Here is a 27,363-nt window from a genome sequence, read left to right on the forward strand (position 1 = left end):
CAGGAGTCCGAGCAGGAACGGCATCAATGACTGTGCCATGACTGACTGCGGTACCTCCTCAGAGATGAGCACGGATGCCTGCCGCGGTCCCGTCGATATTTGCTCCTTGAGGATGAGCAGTGCCGAGAGTCCCGGCCGGCCGGAACCCAGCCAGACAGTCTGGTCGGCATCAAGGGCAATCCACGTGGACTCTGCCCTGAACGGTCGCTGGGCGGCGACTGGCATCGGGAACGTTCCCTCGACCGAGACCGGTACCAGGATGGAGGCGACTAAGAAGATCCCAGCAGCGGCTTGCCTCTGGAGCGTGGGGGTGACATCGGCAGCACTCCAGGCACCAGCATAGATACAGCATCCCAGGCTGCCTGGAGGGCATTGGGGCAGGCCTGTTCCAAAGGGGCCGGGCTACTCCATTCAATGTGAGTTGGAGGCCTGGGACCCGGTGGGGATCGAGGACTACCCGACATGGGCCTAGCCTCTGTCCCAGACTTCCCTCGGTGCCGCTGTGAAGAGGGAGTCTTTCTGGCCCTCTTGGCATGCCCCGTGGATGGGGAGTGGTGCTGACTGGTCGATGGCACCGGAGGGTCGCCGCGTACCGATGCTGCGGTGCTGGGTACCGGTTCAGAGCTGCGTGCTGGAGTCAGGGTCAGTGCCGATTCCATCAGGATGGCCCAGAGCCTAATGTCCCTTTCTCTTTTGGTCCGAGGCTTAAACGACTTGCAAATCTTGCACCTTTTGCTGATATGGGTTTCACCCAAACAGCGCAAACAGTCTGCGTGCGGGTCACTTCTTGGCATAGAACGCCTAAAAGAGCAGAACGACTTAAACCCCGGGGTGTGCGGCATGCCCCGGCTGGGGTCACTGACTAACTAAACTAACTAACTACACAGCTAATTAACTACAGGTACTAACACTGAACGAACAAACAGTTCTGGGGAGGAGCTACAGCAAAGCTGGAACAGAGCAGTTCCGACACACCTTCACTGGCGGCAAGAAGGAACTGAGGGTAGGGGGAGCGCACAGCTCCCCTTATACCACACCAGGCAGGCGACACTCCAGAGGTTGCAGGGGGCACTTCCCCCACCCCCAGGTACTGCTAGGAGAAAAACGTCCGGCACCGGTGCATGTGGCAAGCACACACACACACGCCCCCACCCCTATTGTGGAATACACATGAGCAATCACTCGAAGAAGAACTAAAAATTGTAAATAGGCAGGAACAGGGAATTTGGTAGTTAACTAGTCCTTTCTGGTCAGAACACTTACAAAGTAGGATTACATCCATGGTGAAGATGGTCATTCAAAGCTTTGGCAGTTGTCAATGCGACTGTGATAACTTATTTTGGAGGTTGTATTTGTCAAATTTATTAATTGTACAAAATGTTGCAAAATAAAAAGAAATGTTTGAAATGCTTAAATGTAGTAAAACCCACATGGTATGTATGGTTTTAAGGTGGGTAATGTAGGGATAGTTAATTAAAGTTAGCGTAAGTTTGCTTAAAAAAAATAGTATCTGGTTTGTGGCTAGTAAGGAAAAAATCCCAATCAGCAAGTAAAAGAAGATAATGAGAATAAGTACTATTGCTTACAAAGTGGGAAAGATATATGATCAAAAAGTAACTGATAAAGTGAAAAGCTGCATTAATAAGACAAAGGAAAACTGTCTTAAAAGAAACAAGCATAAACATTCTCACTGTTCTACTAGAAAGCAGGGGTGGAGGTGTGGGGAAGAATAGGAAAGGAAAGCCTTAGAGAAAGGAAAGTAGCAAGGATGAACTGCTTCAAACTAGGTTTTTGCCAGAGCTAGCAAGTTAGCTGAAGTGTATAAAAAGAGCTATGAATTTGAAGGTTCTTTGTCAGACCCTACCTGATCATGCTGGGCCATGGCCAGAACGAGACTGTCATCCCTAGGTCTGGCTTATTTGTAAGTAAACTGATCGCATGCTTATGAATACTTTATCACTGTGTTGGGTGTAGGGACTGCTTATTTTTAGGTTGTTAGACATGTTTATAGCAACTGTAATTACCATTTGGCCTTTGGATTTAATAGAGGGATTTATGAGTAAATTAGTGTCATGGTAATACTCTACATAAATAATAATTCCAGCACTGCCCCAGAAGTAGACTATTTAGGACCCCTCATTACAGAAGGACATACTTTACAGATAAGTGCAGTGATTCAACAAGAGAGTCTTAAATGACTGTCTAGCCATCACATTTAGGTCAGAGTAAAAAAACAAAACCAGCCAGCAATAAAATTTAGACAATCTCAGCACAGTTCTGTTCAGCTGATGTTAATTCAAAAGAGTATGGCAAGAAAGTAAGTACATATAAAGTACTCTACAGGGAGCTCGACAGGCTCTGTTTCATTTTGTCTCCTGCTCTTGAGCTTTCCCCCAGTTTTGCAATGTACTTTGACATTAAAGGAAACTATCATTAATACATTCAATAAACAGCACAAACGCTCATATATTCTTATAGGGAACAGCATCTTGTTTGTTTGCACTACTATATTAGGCAAAAAGTTAGCACATTTGTTATTACTACATGTATTTTCTATGGTGCCTCTCTATGTAATATCTTGGCCTTATTTACATGAGTTGGAATTTACATGGACAGGATGAAGTTAGCTTCCACAGAGAACCCTTAGGCGCGGAATTTCCTCTGCTGAATATCAGACAGATCATGAATCTGGCCAATTTTTATACAACTGTATAAGACATCTTTCTACTAGTCTGAGAATTTCATCTGAAGAACAGCCCCTTGCTGTGAGCTCTGAGGAAAACAGAGACCTGGTTTTGCCTCAAGATAGCTTATCTCTTTGGGACAGAGTACAAATTTTGTTTCTCTTCTTTGAAGAGCTTATATGTAAATACAGTGTAATGTGTTCCCAGGAGTCTGTCCTATCAAACAGATGAGTTATGTAGTGAACCAGTTCTATAAAGATACACCATCTTTAAATAGAAAATGCTCCCAATATACATCCTGGAACTTCTGACAATTCTTCCCTTAAAACCCTGTACAGACCAGGCTTGGTATTCTTGATAGTTCTAAAATTTAAAAAAGCAAACAGAACCCCTTTTCTCAACCTTTATTTGCTCTACACACATTTCAGGCCTTCTTTATGTTTCACATAGAGCAGCAAAAAAAAAAAGTGAACAAGCCTAGTTTGCTTCCTTTGCAGGTCACTATTAAATGAGAAGTCACTAATGCTAAACAGATTTAAACATACAAAACAAGTTTATTTTTGTAAGATGTTTTTAAGAAACTACTGCTTGTCATACCATGATGCTCTTACCCACAAAACAGGAAGCTCTTTAAAACCGAACTTCAGAGAAAAATCCCAAATTCCTCACCCACCCACGGACATACTGAGCCTTTCATTTACTATAATGGTACAAATAAGAATTAATTAGCAATAGTGGGTGGGACTAATCACTTTTACAAAATATCCCCTCCTGGTCTTGAACTGACAGGATAAACGTTATTACACTCATCATGTTGGGAGAGTGTAAACAATCTCTTAAAATGAAGGCTGCTTTGCTTCTCAGGTTTCTTTCTGTTTTTAGAATATGGGAAGGAAAAGATCTTCTGTTAAATAATCAAATTCCTAATGTTTTATTACAGTAAATGTCAGCTGAACTCTGCCTTTATTTTAATGCAGATTTACATAAATTTAGGCCTCTGAAAGATCAGCGATAGGTAAATGAGAGCTTCTTGGAGGCAGCCAGGAGGTTCTGTCAAGAAGAAAGCCAAATGTGGAGTCTTAAAAAAAAGCATCTCTCCTTTAAAGAGTAAGGGGTCACATTGAAATGACCTCATCTTGACCTCTGTCTGTAAGGTCTGAAATAGAACAGTCTCCTTTTTGAATTATCCAGGAGAGAGAATGATCCAGGATTCCTTCAGATATGGAGAAGTGTTTTACGGAGCTGCTCTGCAATGCTTTCTTCAGAGACCCAACATTCAAGACAGTTTCTACAAGAGCTTCAAAGTTCCCAGTGGGAAACTGGCTGCCAGATCTGTTTGGAGATGGCAAGTATCTAGCATGAATGACCTCCAAAGGGTACAGGCACAAGAGAAAAAGAATGCTTGTGCCAAGGCCCTCCATGAAGCTAAAAGTCAGGATAAAAAGGAAAGTTTATAATGGTCCACAATGAAGATGTTTTTCTTTCCGTCTCCTATTCTATTTTGGATTTTATACCAATCCCATCACTGAGATCTGAGTACCTTCCAGAAGCACATAAAGCAATACAATTATCATCATACATATGTGAAGTTTTATTTTATATCTGTAGTACTATGATATTTTGTATGGTTATTGAAGGCAAGGTTGAAGAAGTGAACCTTGAACTTGGAGCAGAAAGTGGTGAATTCTTTGGTGGTTCTAACATCCAGAGGGAACCCATTCCAGTGTCTGACTGGCTCCAGAGAAAGCAAGGTCTCTTACACAAACAAGATTTATGCATGCAACAAACAACTTCACTGTGGAGAAGCATAGCTATGTTCCTTGTCTTGGAGCTTTAGACAATCTTTTAGGTATCCTGAACTCAAAACACTGAATACCTTGAAGAGAAGGACTGAGACATTGAATCTGACTGTAGGAAGCTAGCGTACTTCACAGAGGACAGGTCTGATATATCGTATGCTGCCAAGGAGATGTGTCGCAGTGTTCTTTACTAGCTGGAGTTTCCTAAGGGCTGACTTCATGCCCAGATATATTGTACTGCTGTAGTCGAGCCAGGAGGTGACTACAGTGTGTATTACTGAGGCCAGGTCATTTTCCTCCCAGGATAGGACACAGTATCCTTGTCAGCCAAAGATGTTAGGAAACATTGCTCACCAGTGTCGCTATATGAGGGCATAGCATCACAGAGGAATCCAGTGGCACTCAGACTAGGGACTGAATTGACTAATTGCAATTGTGTATCTTCAACCAAAGGAGACTATATCAAGGATACACATTCCTCAAAGACATTTCCTCTGCATCCATCTTATTGAGGTTCATCTTCAACTAGCTGTCCTTCATCTGTGTCCTGATCTTGACCAAACACCGCACAAACTTGGTGACTGCTTTGTTATATGTTGTGACATAGAAGGTAAAAAGCTGTGCCGTATCTATGTCCCATTGGCAGGTAAGTCCATGATAATTCACCAGTTCTAGTAGCTGCATATAGATGTTAAACAGGACTGAAGGAGAACAGTCCTTGTGTGACTATGCACGTGTAAGTTCTAGTAGTGAAATGAGTAATTTTCTATCACTATCCCTTGGGTGCATTGTAGGATGGACTAACGCAATTTGAGAGTTCCTCTGCACTCCAGTGGCATTCCTTGATCTACTATCAAATGAGGGAGAGAGGTCAAGGAATATGAGAATGGATGCCTGCCCTCCACCCATCAACAAGAGACTATCTATCAGCACTATTAATAGTGTCCATTCCATGTATTGATCTGAAACCAGAGATTGTACTTGTCTTAGATTATGGAAGGTCTCCATTTAGCTGGATTGTGACTTTTGTCCATATAAGAGAATCCAGTGAAGGAAAAAGTCACTATTACCCTAAAGGACGTTTGCTTTTTTCCCCCTCATTCTTTGAGCCAAAGCTGTTTTACCCAAGAACTTAAGGCTTGCGTGTAAGAGCTATGAATGCCACAACTGAGATACATATGAACAACAAAGGTTTTCTTAAAATGGACTCTAAATTTTGGTGTCACAGATATTCTCAAACAACTACATAAACACAGGAAAAGCAGTCATTCTGAACTCACTGTTCCTGTGGACACCACCCTTTGGAACTGCTCCAAACCTCAACTGAGTCTTTAGGTAAACCTTTGTTCTGTTTCTGTGATGTTGATGCTGCCTAGAGGAGTAGGAGCTGAATGCAGAACACTCAGGTCCAGTCAAAGGCAGAGTACCTTATGCCAGAATAAAGATCTCATCATCTGTGACTAGTCTACAAGTGTCAAGTAGGAAGGAATTACAGGTGCTAGCTACAGCCCTACAAATCTCATGCATTTGAGCGCAGGATTGACCAGCATAGCTCAGATTGACTAGGTCCTCTTGCAGCCCTGAGAAAGGTACCAAATAAAGCTGTGGAATAATCCTCAGAGTCAGAGGATTCTGAAGGGGGCCATCATTCTTACAGGGCAGAGACAAGCTCCTCTATCCAAGACTGTCCATCTAGAAAAGTAACACAGGAAAGCCTAAACCAGCAAACTAGACTTGCATTGTTGTTCCCAGGTTGTCTTACCCTCTGAAGAGGGCTGGGCCTCTTTAGGGTGATATCAAGAGAACCAAAGCTCCTGCCAAAACCCTATCCAAAATAGGGGTATTCAGTGGGATTCCCTTTCCACACTCAGGGGAAGGTTGTCAATGGCAAAAGATGAAAAATCGAGCCAGGTCTCATCTAGTGCCTTTCCTTTTTACTTTAGAGATAGCAGCCAAGATATCTGACTTTAGAGATAGCAGCCAAGATATCTGCAGCCAGCATAAAGTGAGATAGGGAACCAGAGACTGTCCAAAGATGGACGGTTGATGGGACAGTTCTGTAGCAAATATGACTTACTGATTGGGCTACTGATGTAGCCAACATGAGAACAGTACACAGTTAAATTTTTACCTTTCTCACTAATCGAAGAGCTTGTGTTCTCTCTACTTCATTACTCTGTTGTATGTCAATGCACCTAAAATAAAACAAAAATTAAATAAAAAATGTGGTTTGTAGATAGAAGTTACCCCTATTCCTAACTATTAACACCTTGGTGCTACTATTCAAGAGATTGCATGAATACTATAACAAACTTGCTGTCCAGAAATTCTAGCTTTCAGAGAGCACATGGATCATGACTGGTCACAGAACTTTAGTTTGAGGTTTCTCTTCAATAATAATCTTTATTATAGATGAAGGATCATTAAAACAATTTTCTTATATACGCGCATTTACATAACACTGTGGCGAGATATAAAGGTCTTAATAGTAGTTTTGAGATGCCTACAAAACTGCTAGTCATTTCAGAGGAGTACCAATAACATATTTATAATATACCATATCATCAATCTCATCTTTCCAGACAAAACAAACTAAATTAAATGGCATTAGGATTGAGAGTAACTATCCCCAAAACAAACATGGAAATTCAGAGTTACAGTTAAACTGTAAAGAAATCCAAACATGTTAAAGTATGGAAATATAGTTAAGGTATCCAATTTTATTTCTGACATGTAGTCATGTCATACAATTACAATTAATTCAGAGTTCAGGATCACATTAAACTGATTTTTAGAGACAAGTTTATTTCCCCCCACACATATACTTTTGTTTCCTCATGGTATCATTTCACATGATAGCATTTTCTTTGGATTTGTGTTTCTTTTGATTTGGTTGGCATTCTTGTATAATATTTTATTTAAAAAGGAAGTTTCCCAAAAGAAAATAGAAAATACCTTAAAATACCAAGAATCAACATTTACAGAGAATATTAAGATAGTCATTTCCACACATACCCCACAATCAGTCAAAGATGAGAAAATTAAGTAAGTCATTGTAATATAATAAAATCTAGGAAAATTACCTAGCTATCAAGTAATCCACTTTCAATTTTAGCACCTTTTGTAGAACACTGGAGTCTCGGATGAGATAGCGAAGGGCTCGCAACCCTGCTGCTCGCACCTCTTTTGCTTCATTCAGTAAAGCTAATCGCAAACTACAATGGAAAAAAAATAAGTAGGAAAACAAATTACACAACAACAAATAGAGCTCCCATTTGAGGGACAGACACGGTTTACTTACATGAAAATAATTTAACACTTAAAGGGAAATTTTCCTTACCTTATTAATTTTCTTCCTTTGAGATCTACGCCAGTCCAGTCACTTGGGTAAAGCACCTTTCAGCCAGCAGATGTAGACAGTACATTGAGATTTTTGGTTCTGTCACTCCCCCCATACACAGAGGTTTGAAGGCTCCCAGACTTAAGATGAATCTTTGAAAGCAGGTCATATAATATTATTTGCTAAGTGAAATATATCAGAGAACTGATACTTTGTTCTCTCATGTGTGACTTGCTATTTGGGGGGAAAAAAATCAAGAGGAGATAATACTGGTCTTCAAAAGAAGGTGTTCTGCACTGTCAATATTATAAAGAAAATGGTTAGGAAAATTTCCCTCTCCGGTAGACCATGTCAGTTCATACATATGGAACTTATAAGCGGCGTCCTGCATGGAATAAGGAAGGAGTAATGCCTGATTGCCTGCACTACTCACTAAGTCACATAGTAGCCACTTCCTGAACATTAATTTGAAGTACTTAGAGAAAGTAAACAAGGGAAAATATGTGGCTGCTTACATATCACTAGTAATGATGCAGCTCATAATGTAGATAACTTTCTGGTCAGGTAGACTGAAGAAAAAAAAAGTCTTATCTGCACTGTAGCCAGTTTCCCTACCTAAAACTTTATCCACTTAAGGATATTGATGCTGCACGCTTTTTTTTTTTTTTTAACCCCTTCTCTTTCCTTGTAAGGTGCTTGTGCACGATAAGCAGCTATTCCAAAAGCCCAATCTGTTGTACCTTTTTGAAGATTAACCTTTGTAAGATTTAGATGCTAGGACCTAGTTTCTTTGCTATTTCTAGACTTAAAGCAGAAAAACAGCAAATCTGGTCATATATCATCCAAAATTGGGTCATATATCACCTTCAGCATTAAGAGTTTCATCATTAAGGAAATATTCTAAGAATTGCCTCCTCTCAGTGAAAAAAAATCAAGTGTCTCTCTTTATAGGGCAGGGCCCCACAAGTTTTTCTTCTGCTAGCTGAGTTGGTGACAAACAAACAGTAGGTGGCTAAGATATTCTTTCTCTAAAAAGGTTAAAATACAGGAGTAGAAATGAACTGGATATCAGATTTAAGTTCCAAGTAAGTCTGGGTGGGCATGACTACTAGCTTCTTAAGAGCGTTGAGTAAGGATCATGTTCTCATGAATTTTGGCTGTGTCACCTGACAAGTACTCTAACATTTTATACTAGGAAACCTAAAGGATGGACCCAGATTACGTAGCAGCCCTTTTCAATATAGTAGAGTCTTTATTTTCCTGTTCTGTGGTCCTTAAGGGTGCCAACGAGTAGTTTGTTTGGCTACTCAGGACACATCAATCCAAGGGTTTTCAGTTAGGACAACTAATTTCTTCCCTTTCTCACCAAGAGCACCCCCTGACAGTCAATTATATTTCTGGCATGAGAATGCACAAACAAAGCTTTTGGAACCTTGTACTAGCTCAAGAGACTAGAATTTCCTAGTATTAAAAATACTGGATGTTTCCTCTCCAAATTTAAAGTAGGGGCTACTTTTATAATTAAGAATAGATCCTTCTTGAATGACAAAAGGACAAAGTTTAGAGAAACAATTTTTAATACTTCAAGTGACTGGCTCTTGGAACAGCTAGTTCTAGAGCTCAAAAGAATAGAAGATATTTCTTGATTTAGTCTTAAGTTACACACAGGACCTAATTCAAGAACGGACAATAGTTTAGCAACTAATGGTGACCACATTATATTTAGGGTTAAGGCTCAAGGGGGAGGCAGGGTACCAAAAGTAACTGACACTAAACTTTAGAAAGGGAGATTTTAATAAAAAGTGGCAAGGCTAATCAATAAACCCCTAAAGTTACAAGCAAAGGAAGTAAAATCCACAAGTAAAATCCATGGCACAGATGCTACTTTTAAAAAAAAAAATAGAGTCTTAGACATGCATATTGCTAAACAAAATGTGACCCCAAAAGACAAGGAATAAATCAAAATGACTGAATGGCAAGGTTTGAGAGGCTATTCAAACTGCCTTTACTGCCTTTCAGGAGTCATCCCATAATGCTCCACACTGACAATACAATCGATACAAGCACTCCTGGTGAGAACGTGCACTGCTGACAAGTGTAGCGTGCACACAAACAAGCGATGTAATACCTTCAGCTACTGTATGCTGACATGACTTAGGTCAGATCGAAATGGTATTTCCAAGAGTTCTGAAGGAACTTATGAAGTAGCTGAGCTGCAAATAAAAATACGCTATCATTAAAAACAGCCACTGTCCAAGAAAATTCAAAGGTAACAAATGTAAGTATATTTTAAAAAAAGCTTCTAGGAGTGATCCAAGCAATTACAGAGTAGTGAGCCTTATATATGCACCTGGAAAACTGGTTGAAATGTGAGTTAAAATAGAACAAAACTCTTATAAGATCATATGACAGAATGTGACCAGCACAGTTTGTGCACTGGAAAACTGTGTCTCACTAATCTCTTAGAATTCTTTGGACATATCAATAAAGCGGTGGATAAAGGAGAACCAACTGACATAATATTACTTCCAAAAGATCTCTGATAAAGTTCTGCAGAAGAGGCTATTAAAGAACCTAAATAGCCATGGGGTGAGAGGAAAAGTATTGTCATGGATCACAAACTAATCCTATTCTTTATTTTGTCTCCTATGTAAACTGTCAATTTTCATCATGACAAAAGATGAACAGCATGGTCCCTCAAGGATCCCTAGTAGGTTCCACGGTGTGTGATACATTTATTGTGATCTGGAAAGGGAGATGAGGTAGCAAATCTGGAAAGAAGAAGGGTTTAAGTTAATCAGGATCAGAGAGAACTATGAGGAACTTCAGAGAAACAAACATGCTAGGTGAATGGGCAATATGATGGCATAAGAAATTCAATATTGATAAATGTAAAGTAATGTACAGTGATGGGAAAAAAGTTATACTACTCATTTATTACAGGATTCTAAATTAACTGATCCGCTCAAGGAAGGGCCTTGGGTATTACTACAGACGACTCAATGTGCAGCTGTGATTAAAAAAAAGCTAACAATCTGTTAGGATGCATAAGGAATAGGATGGTAACTAATACAAAAATATTATAGTACTTTTATATAAATCAATAGTGCAGCCTCATCTGGAATATTGTGTATAGTACTGGTCACCCCACCTCAAAAAGGACACTGCAGAACTAGAAGGGAGTTCAAAGAAGAACGACAAGAATGATCAAGGTCAGAGCGACCTAATGTGAGGGTCTGAGGCAGTAGGGCTATTCCTATGAATATCCTGAATTTTCCCTCTCAACTGTGGAGGGAGGGAAGGAGAAAAAAACAAAACAGACATTTCCAAGTTGCCCTCATCGCTGTGGCTCTCTCCTTCCTGAAGAGGATTTTTGTTCCCTAGTGATTACCTCTTACAAACAAGGTATCTGAAGGACTTCAAGTCACCAATCTTAAAATAGCACTGGTCCCCATGGTGGGTATCAGGAAGAGAGAGAAGATATTTGATCCTGGAGGAGATTCATTTTCCCTCTTATGCTTACTCTGGCCACTCTGACTACCCCAAGGTGAAATGACATTCCTATGTACCTTTTTTACTTCCTAGTCCTTGAGCTTGGGTAGAGGGGGGCATGAACCCCATGTATGGATCTACTTTGTGTGTGAAAGCTTGGTACTTCTTGGAATTTTTGTAGGAGTCAGTTATGCTATACTCCTGTGAGGACTAAATCACTGCATGTAGGATAGAGTCCACAGACTGACAGCTACTCCAGGACAGGGCTAAGAACCTCAAAGACTTCTGAGGCCCAAAAGTACTCCACTCTCTCCTTTGCTCAGGAGTTTCTTTCACCTGTCAATGGCACTGAGACTCCATCTGCTGGAGAAAAAACAACTGAACTCTGTGAGCTGTCAAGATCCTTCTATGCAGGGAATGATGTCAAAATCTGTCAGTGTACTGTCTCCATCTGTTGGCAGGAAGAAATTATAATCAAGCACATGGACTAGCAAAAAGGACCAAAGAACAAATTCTAACAATTGCATTTATTCTTGGATAAAAATCTAGCAAATATACACATGGTCTTTAGTTTGCTTAAATATTCCATTGTAATAATAGGTTAAATTAGCAACCTTATACACCTCTACCACGATATAACGCGGTCCTCGAGAGCCAAAAAAATCTTACCGCGTTATAGGTGAAACTGCGTTATATCGAACTTGCTTTGATCCACCAGAGCGTGCAGCCCCGCCCTCCCAGAGCACTGCTTTACCACGTTATATCTGAATTTGTGTTATATCGGGTCGCATTATATTGGAGTAGAGGTGTATGACTAATTCTTAATACCTCATGGTTCAAGAAGACACAAACATTTTTGTAGAATACTTCCTGTGTCTCCAGCAAAACAAATGTATTCTTTAAAATAAATTAAAAACAAAAAGCAAGTTCTTTAAACAGGCTTCTATCTGAACACTTTAAGCATTCTGACATAGGTATTTTTGAAAATGTTAACCTAAATGACTTAGGAGTCAAAGTCTTAAGTCCTATTTTCAGAACTGACTCAATCACTTAGTCTCTACTCCTACTAACTTTCAATTAAACTTAAGTTCCCAAGGCATTTTTGAAAATGGAATATAGGCACTTTTGACATTTTTACCCCATAGTTAAATACAAGAAATCAAAGAAGAAAATAGCAACACCATACACTTAAAGATCCAGGCAGAACAAAAAAAGACCAATTCTTTATTCTTCTTTTAAAAGATCAGTATCAACAATACTGGCTTCAACAGCAAGCATTAAAGCATTGCTTTAAAAATGAGCATTTCTATATAAAGTTCTTTATCCTACAATGACATTTTCAGAAGATCACAAATGACACAGCCAAGGCTGACTGTTCATCTCTGAAGACTTCGTCAGCTTCTATACCCATCTGATCACTACTATGGCAGAATAAATTGCATATATAAATGCATGAAGGTACTGAATAGACTATTTCAATGCCTTTTTAAAAGACAGACTCTCACGCAGATCCTTGAGCAAAGCATCTTCCATGAAAAGGGTCCTCTTTGGCACATCTGCCTATGGATTTTCAGAAAATATCATCATTCTTCCTAGAGAGGGCTTATAGATTTTTATGAGTTTGTTGGGTGTGAATTTTATATCTAAAAATGTTTATTCTTCCTTAGTCATGTCCTGGACTAGGAGGACTTCCTAACTTGGAATTGGAGTACTTGTGGCATCTTGGAGACTAACAAATTTATTTGCACATAAGCTTTCGTGGGCTACATGCTCATATAAATTTGTTAGTCTCTAAGGTGCCACAAGTACTCCTGTTCTTTTTGCGGATACAGACTAACACGGCTGCTACTCTGAAACCGGACTTGGAATTGTATAACAAAATGCACTAGACATGCACCTCTTGAGACCTGTATTAAAATTTGATTTGGTAAAGAAATGAAACTTAATTTGGACATTACAGTCTCTACATCACAAAGCAAGCAAACAATCTGACATGAATTCTAATATACTCAGAAAGAGGATAATGAAAGTGTTATAATTCACAACAAAAAGGAGTATTAACAGAAAGGTACTCAGTAGCACTGACTGAAGCATTCAGTTCCATCTGAGAAAACTCATCATTTAGGAGAAGAAAGTTGCAACATGGTCAGTTTTTCTGAAAGAAACTGAACAAATCCCCACAAAATTTAAGGCAATGTTTTCTGATTTGATTTGATTTTTCTTTGGATCTACTGAGTTCTCAGTATCAGAAGTTCACCTACACTGAATGGCAAAACAATTAGGTTGACTGGAAGAGCCAGCCGCATTTTTGTTGTTTCTGCTACCTAGGCTGAATCCACGGCAAGTTAGCAGTGTCTGTGCAGAAAAGAAGGGATTTAATAAATATAAACAAAAATATTTTTATTCTAAGACATGGTGATAAGATCGAGGCAGATTCCTTTAGAAAGTTTATCTAAAAGTTGCCTTAGTTGCCAATAGGATGATACTGCAAAAAACTGTTAAGTCTCTCTTCAGGGAATTTAGTAAACTATTATAGAAACTTACAGGTGAAATCCTGGCCCCACTTATATAAAAGGAAGTTTTGCCATTGTCTTCAGTAGGGCCAAAATTCCATCCCAAGAGTTTCTGCAAGCCTTTATGAGAGCTACATTTCAGAATATTCTTATTTTACATTACATTCGTGATTAATGCAGCATGAGTTCTGTGCCTTACGTAGAAATGATGTTCTAGTTTATTATTTCCTGAGTTTCTCTTTCCTATTTCCATAAAACTGTTTTATACTTGTATGATTTTACGTATTGTGTGTTATGGAATATTAAACCATTAAAAAATAAGAACTACAAAATACTTGAATTGGGTTTTAAAACTACTTAAAGTTGTTTTCTTTCATTTAATTCAAAACAGCTACTTTAAATGTATATTGTTTAAAGTGTCCAAATATTGCTCAGAAGTAATTTACAGAATACTTACCATATTATGATGTCATCATAGGTAAAACCTAATTTTTCTTCAGTGTGGCCAGTATTACAAAGAAGCTGCAAGCAAAACAAAATATTCATGTTTGATAATGCTTTAAAACTGATTTATTCTTTAACGCTTAAAAATATTGCCAGAGACTTTTAAAAGCAATCTAGAGGATTTAGCACTTCTTCCATGAAAATTAACAGATGATGTGTCAATCTCAGAGTGATTTAAAAATCTCAACCATTACTTTTATATAGAATATTTCATTCATTTAACAGCAGACATACCGAGCTCTTCTGCAAAGCTGTACAGAAACAGTGTAGCATGAGAATCAACAGAATTCCCTCCCAGTCAATTATTGGACTACTCAGTCGTACAAGCACTACTTCTGAAGCTGTTTCCCCGGTCTTCTTGAAGCACTGATCAGATGATTCACTACATGCACTAGTTGGGTGACTGGTCAAGAAGCCTGAAGATGGCTAAACTGAACTACAGTCAAAGCACTTTCTTTTAAAGATCTGCACTCAGGGGGTTCTTTAAGCAAAGAGAAACAGACAGTCCATTTCCATGTTTTGTAACAGCAGCACAGACTTTCGGACCAAAATTTTCAGAAGCAGCCACTGATTTTGCGTGTCCAATGTAATACATCTTTGGCTTGATATTCAGAGGTGCTGAACTCCCATAGCTCTTTAGAATCAATAGCAAATGAGGCCCACAGTGTCAAGTTGAGTACCCAAAAAGGGAGGCAATCTGTAATTAGCGTCCGCTTTTGAATCGTTTGGTTTTATCTATGACTTTCCAGTAACAGATTGATAAGTACAGTTACCATACCATATCTGGGCCTAAAACCAGACAGAGGTGTCAAGAAAAAGGTCTAGAAAGTGCTAGTGTTACTTCTCCACAATCTTCCCTAAAGAAGGAAGACTGGAAATAAGATAATGGGTAAAAACCTCAAAATCTAGTTTTCGCTTCTTGAGTGAGATCTGACAATTCCTTTTTGCCTTTCACTAACAAACTCCTCTAATAATGGCCTCACCACCCCATAATACAATTAGACTATTCAAGTACAATATAAATCCCACTCAGACTGGAGCTCAACCTTTTTCCAAGCACTTCCAGAACCTCAGTGAATAACACTGGTTGAAACAGAACAGACTTTGCATATGCCCCCTCTGTCCTGACATCAGAGACTGACAGAATCTAAATCAGAATGAGCTTACTAACGTACACCAAAACCCTCACAATGAGAAATACAACAGGAAAGGGGTATACCGACCTCAAAATAGCAATCTTTAACATTTGCTTAAAGATTCTTACTATATTTCTGGCTCAGTATTCACAGAATGCATCCATGAAGTGAGCTGTAGCTCACAAAAGCTTCTGCTCAAATAAATTTGTTAGTCTCTAAGGTGCCACAAGTACTCCTTTTCTTTTTGCGAATACAGACTAAAACAGCTGCTACTCTGAAACCTATTCAGAGTGTGTGTTTAGTGCCATCAATAATACACAAACAAAATGTAATATTGAAAATTTAGTATCCAATATACTTACTGTTCAATGTACTAAGCCAAAATATTTAATGTGTGTTCTGTATTCTCCCTATCTCTGTCACTCAGACTCCTGTAATCAGTGGAGCGCAAATCATTTAGATAGGATTCTATTTTTAAAAACCAGATTTTGCTGCCGATAAACTAGATTTAAATGATTTTTTAGGTATACTTCCTGCAAAAAATGTGACCCTTCTAGGTTTTATGTTGTGACTCTTAGTCCTTTCAATGTTAAGGCCATTTAAATTTAAAAACCACTTCACAAATACATGTAATTAGATGTAAGTACATCTTGCTTAATGAATTTTTTTCTATACTGTGAGAAAACAAAAAACAAACACAGTTGTATGTTGAACTCCAACACCATTAAAAAGGAGCAGACCAGATAGTAAAAACTTGATCTAGAATGGCTACATTTTGCTTCAAAACTATTCTGAAATATTTGGGATTATGTATTTGCCTTAAAAATAAGTACACACATTGTTACAAGGTAATTTCAATAAATTTACAAATATAAAGCCTAATTTTTCTCCTGGTTTCCAAATTGTAGTGAGCTCAACACCAGACATCTGCATGCATTAACTGGTTATGACAGTGTGTCACATCCTGGTATTAACCTATTTTTGTGACTCCACCTAATATTGAATTGCCTATGGCCACTTTAGCATTTCTACTGATGTCTTATGAAGTGTAAAAATTGGTTGACAAAACGGTGTGAGGAAATACTTGCTAAAAGTGTTTTTTTGTTGTATTCCAGACAAGTGAGTCAATACTTGTTTAGGTACATCATTTTAGGAAAAATTATTCACGCCCTCTCCCCCCAAATGTAAATATCTGTGAAACAAGAAAGTTATGCTTTCATAGAACTTTCTTCAGGAGCCTTAACAAGCATTTTCACTTTGAAAAATCTGAGTGATAATTTAAGTATGAAAAAAACATCTTTCCAAAGAGCAAAAATATTCCCTACTGAGTAGAGAGATTTCTTTTTTTCCTGTATAAGAAGGTGTGAGAACTAGAAAACAATGTCAGACAACAGTAGTATTGGCAGGTCTGAAAGCGTGGGTAATTCTGCAAAGGATAAGAGAAAGATGAGTTTTTCCAGTATCATGCACCAGGATTAAGATTACACTACTGGCCTGTAAATTACTTTAAAATGGGATTAGTTATAAATTACAAAGTAATATCTCTTTGAAGGGAAGCTGGAAGACTGTCCACCATGTCAAAGTTGGTGAATCATAACAAAATAATTTTAGATACATCAGATATCTGCAAGATTCTTCTCTACGGTATATTTTTAGTGCTTTGTACAGTCCATTCTCCAATAAAGTTCCTTTTAGAAAATATTCAAATTCAATATATTGAAACTTATTCCTGAAGAAAGAGAGGCTTAATCTAACCCTCATTTGCAAGGAAAAATTCATAACTTAATCTGATTACACACATGGTTCCATAATTCTGTTTCTATCCTAATAGTTTTAATGTGAATTGGAGAGCAAAAAAGAATACACAGATACAGAATTCACACTAACATCAGAGCCAGACGTTAACTATAACTAGTGGGTATATGCCATGTAATATGCTATAGAGGTAAAATGTAACATTGGAATTTTCTCTCATTAAACAAACAGATAGCATTCTATTGTTTTTAAAAACTGGTCAAAAAAGAAACCTGGTTTGACTGCAATGGTTTCAGTTTTCCATCAGCGTAGAAGAACACATGCCTTCCAGCACTCCCAAACCCCACCAGTCCTCATTGAGTTCCCTCTGTTCCCACTATTACAATAGTGGAAACAACTCTCCAGGGATCTGAGAACAGCCTTTTAAAGACTTCATCTCCATGGATAGTAGGAGCATCAAAACCATACTATCACAGCCTACAATACCCTGACAACATCTTCAGAGTTCTTCACTGCTCTCATCAGGTCTTCTCACTTCTTCTGTAAGGTCTCCAGACAACTTCTCAGCTAAAAATACATTAAATAATTTCCTAATATTACTTTTCCATGCAAGCCATTGCCATTAACTGGGCCATCTGCATTGTTGTTCGATTTAGTTCACTAACTCCCTGTTGCCAAGCCTATTTAATGATGTCACCTCTACTTATGATTTTGTCCCTTATTTCTCTTCCCTTTGATCATTTTTACCCCTTCATCTTTGACTTCGCCTTATATCTCCTCCTCTCACTATTTTTCTACTTTCATTACTCTAGTTACTTCATTTCCACAACACAACTGCATTATGGAAGGAAAAGAAACAGAGGAGAGGATAAATTAAAACAGTGCTCTAGAACAGTGGTGGGCAACCTGCGGCCCATCAGGGTAATCCACTGGCAGGCCGTGAGATGGTTTTACATTGACCATCCGCAGGCACGGCTTCCCACAGCTCCCATTGGCCGGGAACGGCAAACCGCGGCCACTGAGAGCTGCGGGCAGCCATGCCTGCGGATGGGCTACTTCCTATTGAACCACCAAGATGGGCTCATAGCCACAATGATCTTATTGATGAAACCTTCACCCTTCCTCTCTTCATCTCTGTCCTACCATTTTCTGTCATGCTTAAAATCAGATTTTAAGAAATTCAGTGCAAGGTCGTGGTCTTTTTATTTGTCCTGTAAAGTGCCAGGCACTGTTACAAATAGGAATATTAAAAATTATGCTTGCTATAAGGAAGGCAAGGTAAAGATCTTAATGTAAAAAAAAAGAGAGAGACTTAAGATAAAGAGGAAGTAAGATGGATTGCATATGTGAAGGAGAAAAAATTTAAGGTATTTGATATTACAAGCATTTTGTTCACTTTCCATAAGACATAAGACTTCGTTTTTGAGCACATCACCATTACTCAACAAATAAGCCATTTGTAAATGTTTCTAATCTGGTTCATTAAAAAAATGCTGTTCACAGTGTACACAAATACAATGACAACACTGGAAACTCAAATCTTCCAGAACATTGTCTTCAACTAAATAAGAGAATAAGTGTCTTTACAATGCCTCCCTTCCCATCCCTAATTACTTAAATGAAGAATGAAAATTCATATCTGGAATAATTTAAATGGTATGTTATGCAAATCATATTAAAAAATATTTTTATGTTCATTCTTCTCCCCTTCAACGCCCCCCTCAAGTTGGAATGTTGAGGAAGGAGTGATACAGGGGATAAAATGGATAAACACTTAGATTTTTTACTTCTGTTCAACTATTGTTCAAATACAAAATAATTTCTATTGAGAGAGATTGGAGTCTAAGGGTATGTCTACACTACGGAATAAGGTCGAATTTACAGAAGTCGGTTTTTTAGAAATCGGTTTTATATATTTGAGTGTGTGTGTCCCCACAGAAAATGCTCTAAGTGCATTAACTCGGTGGAGTGCTTCCACAGTACCGAGGCTAGAGTCGACTTCCGGAGCGTTGCAAGGTGGATAGCTATCCCACAGTTCCCGCAGTCTCCGCTGCCCATTGGAATTCTGGGTTGAGATCCCAATGCCTGATGGGGCTAAAACATTGTTGCGGGTGGTTCTGGGTACATATCGTCAGGCCCCAGTTCCCTCCCTCCCTCCGTGAAAGCAGCAGCAGACAATCGTTTCGCGCCTTTTTTCCTGAGTTACCTGTGCAGACGCCATACCACGGCAAGCATGGAGCCTGCTCCGGTAACCGTCATCCTATGTCTCCTGGGTGCGGGCAGACGCGGTACGGCTTTGCTACACAGTAGCAGCAACCCCTTGCCTTCTGGCAGCAGACGGTACAGTACAACTGGTAGCCGTCATCGTCATGTCCGAGGTGCTCCTGGCCACGTCGGCTGGGAGCGCCTGGACAGACATGGGCGCAGAGACTTAATTTAGAGTGACTTGACCAGGTCATTCTCTTTAGTCCTGCAATCAGTCCTATTGAACCGTCTTATGGTGAGCAGGCAGGTGATACGGATTGCTAGCAGTCGTACTGTACCATCTTCTGCCAGGCAGGCAAGAGATGAGGATGGCTAGCAGTCGTACTGTACCATCTTCTGCCGAGCAGCCATGAGATGTGAATGGCATGCAGTCCTTCTGCACTGTCTGCTGCCAGCCAAAGATGTAAAAGATAGATGGAGTGGATCAAAACAAGAAATAGACCAGATTTGTTTTGTACTCATTTGCTTCCCCCCCTCCCCTGTCTAGGGGACTCATTCCTCTAGGTTACACTGCAGTCACTCACAGAGAAGGTGCAGCGAGGTAAATCTAGCCATGTATCAATCAGAGGCCAGGCTAACCTTCTTGTTCCAATAAGAACGATAACGTAGGTGCACCATTTCTTATTGGAACCCTCCGTGAAGTCCTGCCTGAAATACTCCTTGATGTAAAGACACCCCCTTTGTTGATTTTAGCTCCCTGAAGCCAACCCTGTAAGCCGTGTCGTCAGTCGCCCCTCCCTCCGTCAGAGCAACGGCAGACAATCGTTCCGCGCCTTTTTTCTGTGCGGACGCCATACAAAGGCAAGCATGGAGGCCGCTCAGCTCACTTTGGCAATTAGGAGCATATTAAACACCACACGCATTATACAGCAGTATATGCAGCACCGGAACCTAGCAAAGCGATACCAGGCGAGGAGGCGACGTCAGCGCGGTCACGTGAGTGATCAGGACATGGGAACAGATTTCTCTGAAAGCCTGGGCCCTGCCAATGCATGCATCATGGTGCTAATGGGGCAGGTTCATGCTGTGGAACGCGGATTCTGGGCTCGGGAAACAAGCACAGAGTGGTGGGACCGCATAGTGTTGCGGGTCTGAGACGATTCCCAGTGGCTGCGAAACTTTCGCATGCGTAAGGGCACTTTCATGGAACTTTGTGACTTGCTTTCCCCTGCACTCAGGCGCATGAATACCAAGATGAGAGCAGCCCTCTCAGTTGAGAAGCGAGTGGCGATAGCCCTGTGGAAGCTTGCAACGCCAGACAGCTACCGGTCAGTTGGGAATCAATTTGGAGTGGGCAAATCTACTGTGGGGGCTGCTGTGATGCAAGTAGCCCACTCAATCAAAGATCTGCTGATATCAAGGGTAGTGACCCTGGGAAATGTACAGGTCATAGTGGATGGCTTTGCTGCAATGGGATTCCCTAACTGTGGTGGGGCCATAGACGGAACCCATATCCCTATCTTAGCACCGGAGCACCAAGCCGCCGAGTACATAAACCGCAAGGGGTACTTTTCAATAGTGCTGCAAGCTCTGGTGGATCACACGGGACGTTTCACCAACATCAACGTGGGATGGCCGGGAAAGGGGCATGACGCTCGCTTCTTCAGGAACTCTGGTCTGTTTCAAAAGCTGCAGGAAGGGACTTTATTCCCAGACCAGAAAATAACTGTTGGGGATGTTGAAATGCCTATATGTATCCTTGGGGACCCAGACTACCCCTTAATGCCATGGCTCATGAAGCCATACACAGGCAGCCTGGACAGTAGTCAGGAGCTGTTCAACTACAGGCTGAGCAAGTGCAGAATGGTGGTAGAATGTGCATTTGGACGTTTAAAGGCGCGCTGGCGCAGTTTACTGACTCGCTTAGACCTCAGCGAAACCAATATTCCCACTGTTATTACTGCTTGCTGTGCGCTCCACAATATCTGTGAGAGTAAGGGGGAGATGTTTATGGCGGGTTTGGAGGTTGAGGCAAATCGCCTGGCTGCTGGTTACACGCAGCCAGACACCAGGGCGGTTAGAAGAGCACAGGAGGGCGCGGTACGCATCAGAGAAGCTTTGAAAACCAGTTTCATGACTGGCCAGGCTATGGTGTGAAAGTTCTGTTTGTTTCTCCTTGATGAAACCCCCGCCCCTTGGTTCACTCTACTTCCCTGTAAGCTAACCACCCGCCCCTCCTCCCTTCGATCACTGCTTGCAGAGGCAATAAAGTCATTGTTGCTTCACATTCATGCATTCTTTATTCATTCATCACACAAATAGGGGGATGACTACCAAGGTAGTCCACGACGGGTGGTGGAGGAGGGAAGGAAAATGCCACACAGCACTTTAAGCACAGCACTTTAAAAGTTTACAACTTTAAAATTTATTGAATGACAGCCTTCTTTTTTTGGGGCAATCCTCTGTGGTGGAGTGGCTGGTTGGCCGGAGGCCCCCCCACCGCGTTCTTGGGCGTCTGGGTGTGGAGGCTATGGAACTTGGGGAGGAGGGCGGTTGGTTACAGAGGGGCTGCAGTGGCAGTCTGTGCTCCAGCTGCCTTTGCTGCAGCTCAACCATACACTGGAGCATGCTGGTTTGGTCCTCCAGCAGCCTCTGCATTGAATCCTGCCTCCTCTCATCACGCTGCCGCCACATTTGAGCTTCAGCCCTCTCTTCAGCCCGCCACTTACTCTCTTCAGCCCGCCACCTCTCCTCCCGGTCATTTTATGCTTTCCTGCACTCTGACATTATTTGCCTCCACGCATTCGTCTGTGCTCTGTCAGTGTGGGAGGACAGCATGAGCTCGGAGAACATTTCATCGCGAGTGCGTTTTTTTTTTCTTTCTAAGCTTCACTAGCCTCTGGGAAGGAGAAGATCCTGTGATCATTGAAACACATGCAGCTGGTGGAGAAAAAAAAAGGGACAGCGGTATTTAAAAAGACATTTTATAAAACAGTGGCTACATGCTTTCAGGGTAAACCTTGCTGTTAACATTACATACATAGCACATGTGCTTTCGTTACAAGGTCGCATTTTGCCTCCCCCCACCGCGTGGCTACCCCCTCAACCTTCCCCCCTCCCTGTGGCTAACAGCGGGGAACATTTCTGTTTAGCCACAGGCAAACAGCCCAGCAGGAATGGGCTCCTCTGAGTGTCCCCTGAAGAAAAGCACTCTATTTCAACCAGGTGACCATGAATTATATCTCACTCTCCTGAAGATAACACAGAGAGATAAAGAACGGATGTTGTTTGAATGCCAGCAAACACACACTGCAATGCTGTGTTCTACAATGATTCCCGAGTACGTGTTACTGGCCTGGAGTGGTAAAGTGTCCTACCATGAAGGACACAATAAGGCTGCCCTCCCCAGAAACCTTTTGCAAAGGGTTTAGGAGTACATCTAGGAGAACCGCAAATGCCAGGGCAAATTAATCCTTTCACATGCTTGCTTTTGAACCATGTATAGTATTTTAAAAGGTACACTCACCAGAAGTCCCTTCTCCGCCTGCTGGGTCCAGGAGGCAGCCTTGGGTGGGTTCGGGGGGTACTGGCTCCAGGTCCAGGGTGAGAAACAGTTCCTGGCTGTCGGAAAAAACGGTTTCTCCGCTTGCTTGCTGTGAGCTATCTACAACCTCATCATCATCTTCTTCGTCCCCAAAACCTGCTTCCGTATTGCCTCCATCTCCATTGAAGGAGTCAAACAACACGGCTGGGGTAGTGGTGGCTGAACCCCCTAAAATGGCATGCAGCTCATCATAGAAGCGGCATGTTTGGGGCTCTGACCCGGAGCGGCCGTTCGCCTCTCTGGGTTTCTGGTAGGCTTGCCTCAGCTCCTTCAGTTTCACGCGGCACTGCTTCGGGTCCCTGTTATGGCCTCTGTCCTTCATGCCCTGGGAGATTTTGACAAAGGTTTTGGCATTTCGAAAACTGGAACGGAGTTCTGATAGCACGGATTCCTCTCCCCAATCAGATCCCGTACCTCCCGTTCGGTCCATGCTGGAGCTCTTTTGCGATTCTGGGACTCTATCATGGTCACCTCTGCTGATGAGCTCTGCATGGTCACCTGCAGCTTGCCACGCTGGCCAAACAGGAAATGAGATTCAAAAGTTCGTGGTTCTTTTCCTGTCTACCTGGCCAGTGCATCTGAGTTGAGAGTGCTGTCCAGAGCGGTCACAATGGAGCACTCTGGGATAGCTCCCGGAGGCCAATACCATCGAATTGTGTCCACAGTACCCCAAATTCGAGCCGGCAAGGTCGATTTAAGCGCTAATCCACTTGTCAGGGGTGGAGTAAGGAAATCGATTTTAAGAGCCCTTTAAGTCGAAATAAAGGGCTTCATTGTGTGGACGGGTGCAGGTTTACATCGATTTAACGCTGCTAAATTCGACCTAAAGTCATAGTGTAGACCAGGGCTAATAAACATTTTTCTATCACTAACGCTTAGTGAACTTCATTAATATAAGTTACAATAAAATGTAAAAATCAATAAAGATTATACATACAAATAAATGCCTCTGCACAACAAGCATTCTTGATGGCAGTTTCACCAAGACCAAAGACCACACAGGTTTGGGGAATAAGCTATCATTTTACCCTCTACAGATGGTTCTGTCTCATCAGGGTTGAAACACTGGCATGAAAATGTAGACTATTACACTGACTCGTCATGTATCTTAGTGGTTTCTCAAACTTTTGTTCACAGAACATTTGTCCTTTTTGGTCCAGAGAACAGCATAAGAACCCAGGCGTAGGGAACTCGGAAGTTGCTAGGAGGAGGTCTCTCTTCATGAGTGATCAAAATGATCCCTTCTTGCCTTGGGATCTGAAAGTGATGGTAAGCCACTCCTGAATCTCTTAGGGTATGTCTAAACTTCCAAAATAAAAACAAAGCCACATGCACACATGGCAGAGCATCTCAAAGCCCATGTCAACTGACTTGGCTTTGCAGGGCTCACACTATGAAACTAAAAATAGTGATGTAGACATTCCTGCTCGGGCTGTGGATGGGTTAGGTTCTGTAGCCTGCTATGTGCAGACTAGAATCAGGTCAGACTAGAATTGTTATGGTCCCTTCTGGCCTTAAAAAAAAAAATCTATGACTCTGTACTGCTATATTAAGCCCCGTGGTGTGAGCCCTGCAAGCCCAAACTCAGTTGACCCAGGTTCTGAGACCCTGCTGTGGTTTTTTTTTTTTTTAAAAACACACAGTGTAGACATACTCATAGAGGGTTTAAGATTACAAGTCTTCTTAATTTGGCACCTTTCACTAATGCTAGTTTACATATTCCAAAAGCCCACAAAATAATACTGTAGAAATTCAGTCCTTCACAAATTAACACAGCTGTTCTCCAGTTATGGTCCACAGAACACTGGTGATCCATGAAGCACTTGCTGATCACGAGGTTGTGGTTCCTCTATGTTTGCTGATGCTAAATTGTGTAAAAATCAGTTAAAAATACATTAGTTTTCTAATATTACTTTTTCATGCAAGCAATTACTACAGTTGCCACACGTGTTATGGAATCAAATGAGGAGGGAAGTGCTCAACACAATCACAAATGGGAGGGGCAGAGGGTCCACAAGATTCTCAGTATTAAAGCCCATATATCTATAAATATAAAAAACATTTGGTAACTTTTGTATATCTGTACTCCTATTGTATATAATGGAGAAGAGGTTGCAATTTAATCTGAAAATTTTATTAGTAAACAAAACCCTCTTAATTACATTAAGTTTTAGAACAAATCTCCAATCTATTAATTTGCCAATTTCTTCTCATTTCACCTTCATATGCCTTAAGTACATCAATCTATTTGTACAGAATGCTAAACTCTTGTTAAGAATAGATACACTGATCAGAAGGACTTTTGATCTCCACGTTTAACAATCAACATGCACTTCATTTCATATATCTATAAGTTCAAACATGGCTAGAATACAAAACTGTCCTCTACATTCCAATATTTGGCTTAGATACTCATGTAGTTTACTAAAATGGAAATGGGCTAGCATACCTTTTAAATTCCTGGAATTAATACAAGCATACCAAGAGAATTAGTTTGTAAGTTTTAACATTAATACACTTTTGCTGCCTGTCACTCATTCGTATTTACTGGCTATAATTCAGTTCTGAAATTCACATATTTCAATACAACAGAAAATCAAAAAGAAAAATAGAACAGATTCTTGGAATGGTTAATTTAATATTAGCACAAAAATGTTACGCTAGGCCACACAGTGGCTTTTTATCCCACATATTTCAATGAAGATCTTTTCGTGCTTATTGTCACCCATGAGTTGTTCATGTTACTGGGATGAGTCATAGCAATTCTAGCACCATAGAAGCATGACTTAGAAACAGCAGCTCAAAACAGCAAACCCACAGAAGGTCCACAGCATATACAAAATTGAATATAGTCTATTAACTGTAATGAATAGGTAATACATTAGTGAGATACAGAATAACATAGAATTAAATAATAATGAAAGGCCTTGTGACATGCCCTAAAGATGGCAACAGAATCTAGATCTGAACTAGTCTACTCCGAAAAAAGAAAAGGAGTACTTGTGGCACCTTAGAGACTAACGAATTTATTTGAGCATAAGCTTTCGTGAGCTACAGCTCATTTCATTGGATGTATTCCGCAGCTCACTTCATCGGATGCATTCGAAATGCATCTGATGAAATGAGCTGTAGCTCACGAAAGCTTATGCTCAAATAAATTTGTTAGCTTCTAAGGTGCCACAAGTACTCCTTTTCTTTCTGCGAATATAGACTAACACAGCTGCTACTCTGAAATCTATTCTGAAAGTTTGTTACACAGCTGACTCTCTTTGACAGAACGTCATTGTGGGCTCTTTCATGTTTCATCATAGCCTTTCTGAACCACCTTGTATCACAGTAATGTAGCTGTCATGGTGGATCACGCAATCAGTCGATGAATGCAAGTGTTAACACAACAACTTGAAAAAGCAATGGCAGCAGACTAGAAGCCAATGCAAGGACCAAAGGCACAGCCTATACTGTTGAGCTGTCAGGTTACTATGTATTGCATGAACTGAAGGTTCTGCCTTACACTTCCCCATTCTGCCCTTGCTACAGTGAATTTCAGCAAATATATGGACCATTGTGGCTGGATTCTCATCTAGCAGGAAGGGGCAAAGTTTCTAGTAAATTGGAAGGCAACAATATGAAAGGGAAGGTGAAAACAGCTTTGACAACATTTCACCAAAAAGAGCCCCCACAACTTTCCTGAATTGCTTACGATCTCTTTTCATTCTCTTCTAGAACAAAATGTTGCAGTCAAAGTAATTTCTGCTCCTATTTCTTTCTACTCTCTCACGCCGTTCATTCACCTAATCCACATGCCTTCTTCCTTTTCCACCCCAAAGCCTGCAACAGCTTTCCTTGTGCAATCAGACCTCTCCACATTAAAATCCCCCCTGTGAACATGCTTCTATAAAGCCTTAAGATGATGTTCACTGCTCTACTTTAACACATCCAACTGCTACTGGCACAGCACATATAAATTTTCATCTGAACTAGTTCACAACATCCTTAGTACAAGGAGCATGTCATCTTTACATATAAAATTCCGAAGTTAGTACTCAAAATTAGTAGTAATTATTATCTTTACAGAACAGAAGAAATGCACGGAACAAGAAAAATGAAGTGTCTTTTCTGTTACACAAGCCTAGTGAACTGCTTCATGAAAAAGTCAGTTTAATTTTTGCCACCATCATGTGCTCTTATGAAGAAATTTTTTTTTCAAGCCTATTAGTAGCATTTTAATTATAATAGCAAAAATTCATAGAGCCTGCAAAAATTAATTCTTCATACCTGCAAACTCTCATTCCCAAGAGAACTGGACTTGTAACTCTTATTATAAGCAATCT

The 27,363-nt window shown here is 40.6% G+C and overlaps 1 protein-coding gene across 7 annotated transcripts in view; it reads right to left on the reverse strand.

Moving 5' to 3' along the window:
* Positions 1-27,363, reverse strand: part of RICTOR (RPTOR independent companion of MTOR complex 2) — a 189,001-nt gene that overhangs the window by 105,658 nt on the left and 55,980 nt on the right. For all 7 annotated transcript variants that reach the window (XR_012158870.1, XM_073343822.1, XM_073343824.1 and 4 more), the window contains 3 exons: positions 14,286-14,350; positions 7,567-7,698; positions 6,615-6,678 (listed from right to left, as the gene is read on the reverse strand). Coding sequence is in view for 6 of the 7 variants with exons in the window: in XM_073343822.1 (XP_073199923.1) it covers positions 6,615-6,678; positions 7,567-7,698; positions 14,286-14,350 (261 nt within the window). In the remaining variant the exon portion in view is untranslated. The remainder of the gene's footprint in view (positions 1-6,614; positions 6,679-7,566; positions 7,699-14,285; positions 14,351-27,363) is intronic.

Source organism: Lepidochelys kempii, chromosome 5, assembly GCF_965140265.1.
Source record: "Lepidochelys kempii isolate rLepKem1 chromosome 5, rLepKem1.hap2, whole genome shotgun sequence".
NCBI lineage: Eukaryota > Metazoa > Chordata > Testudines > Cheloniidae > Lepidochelys > Lepidochelys kempii.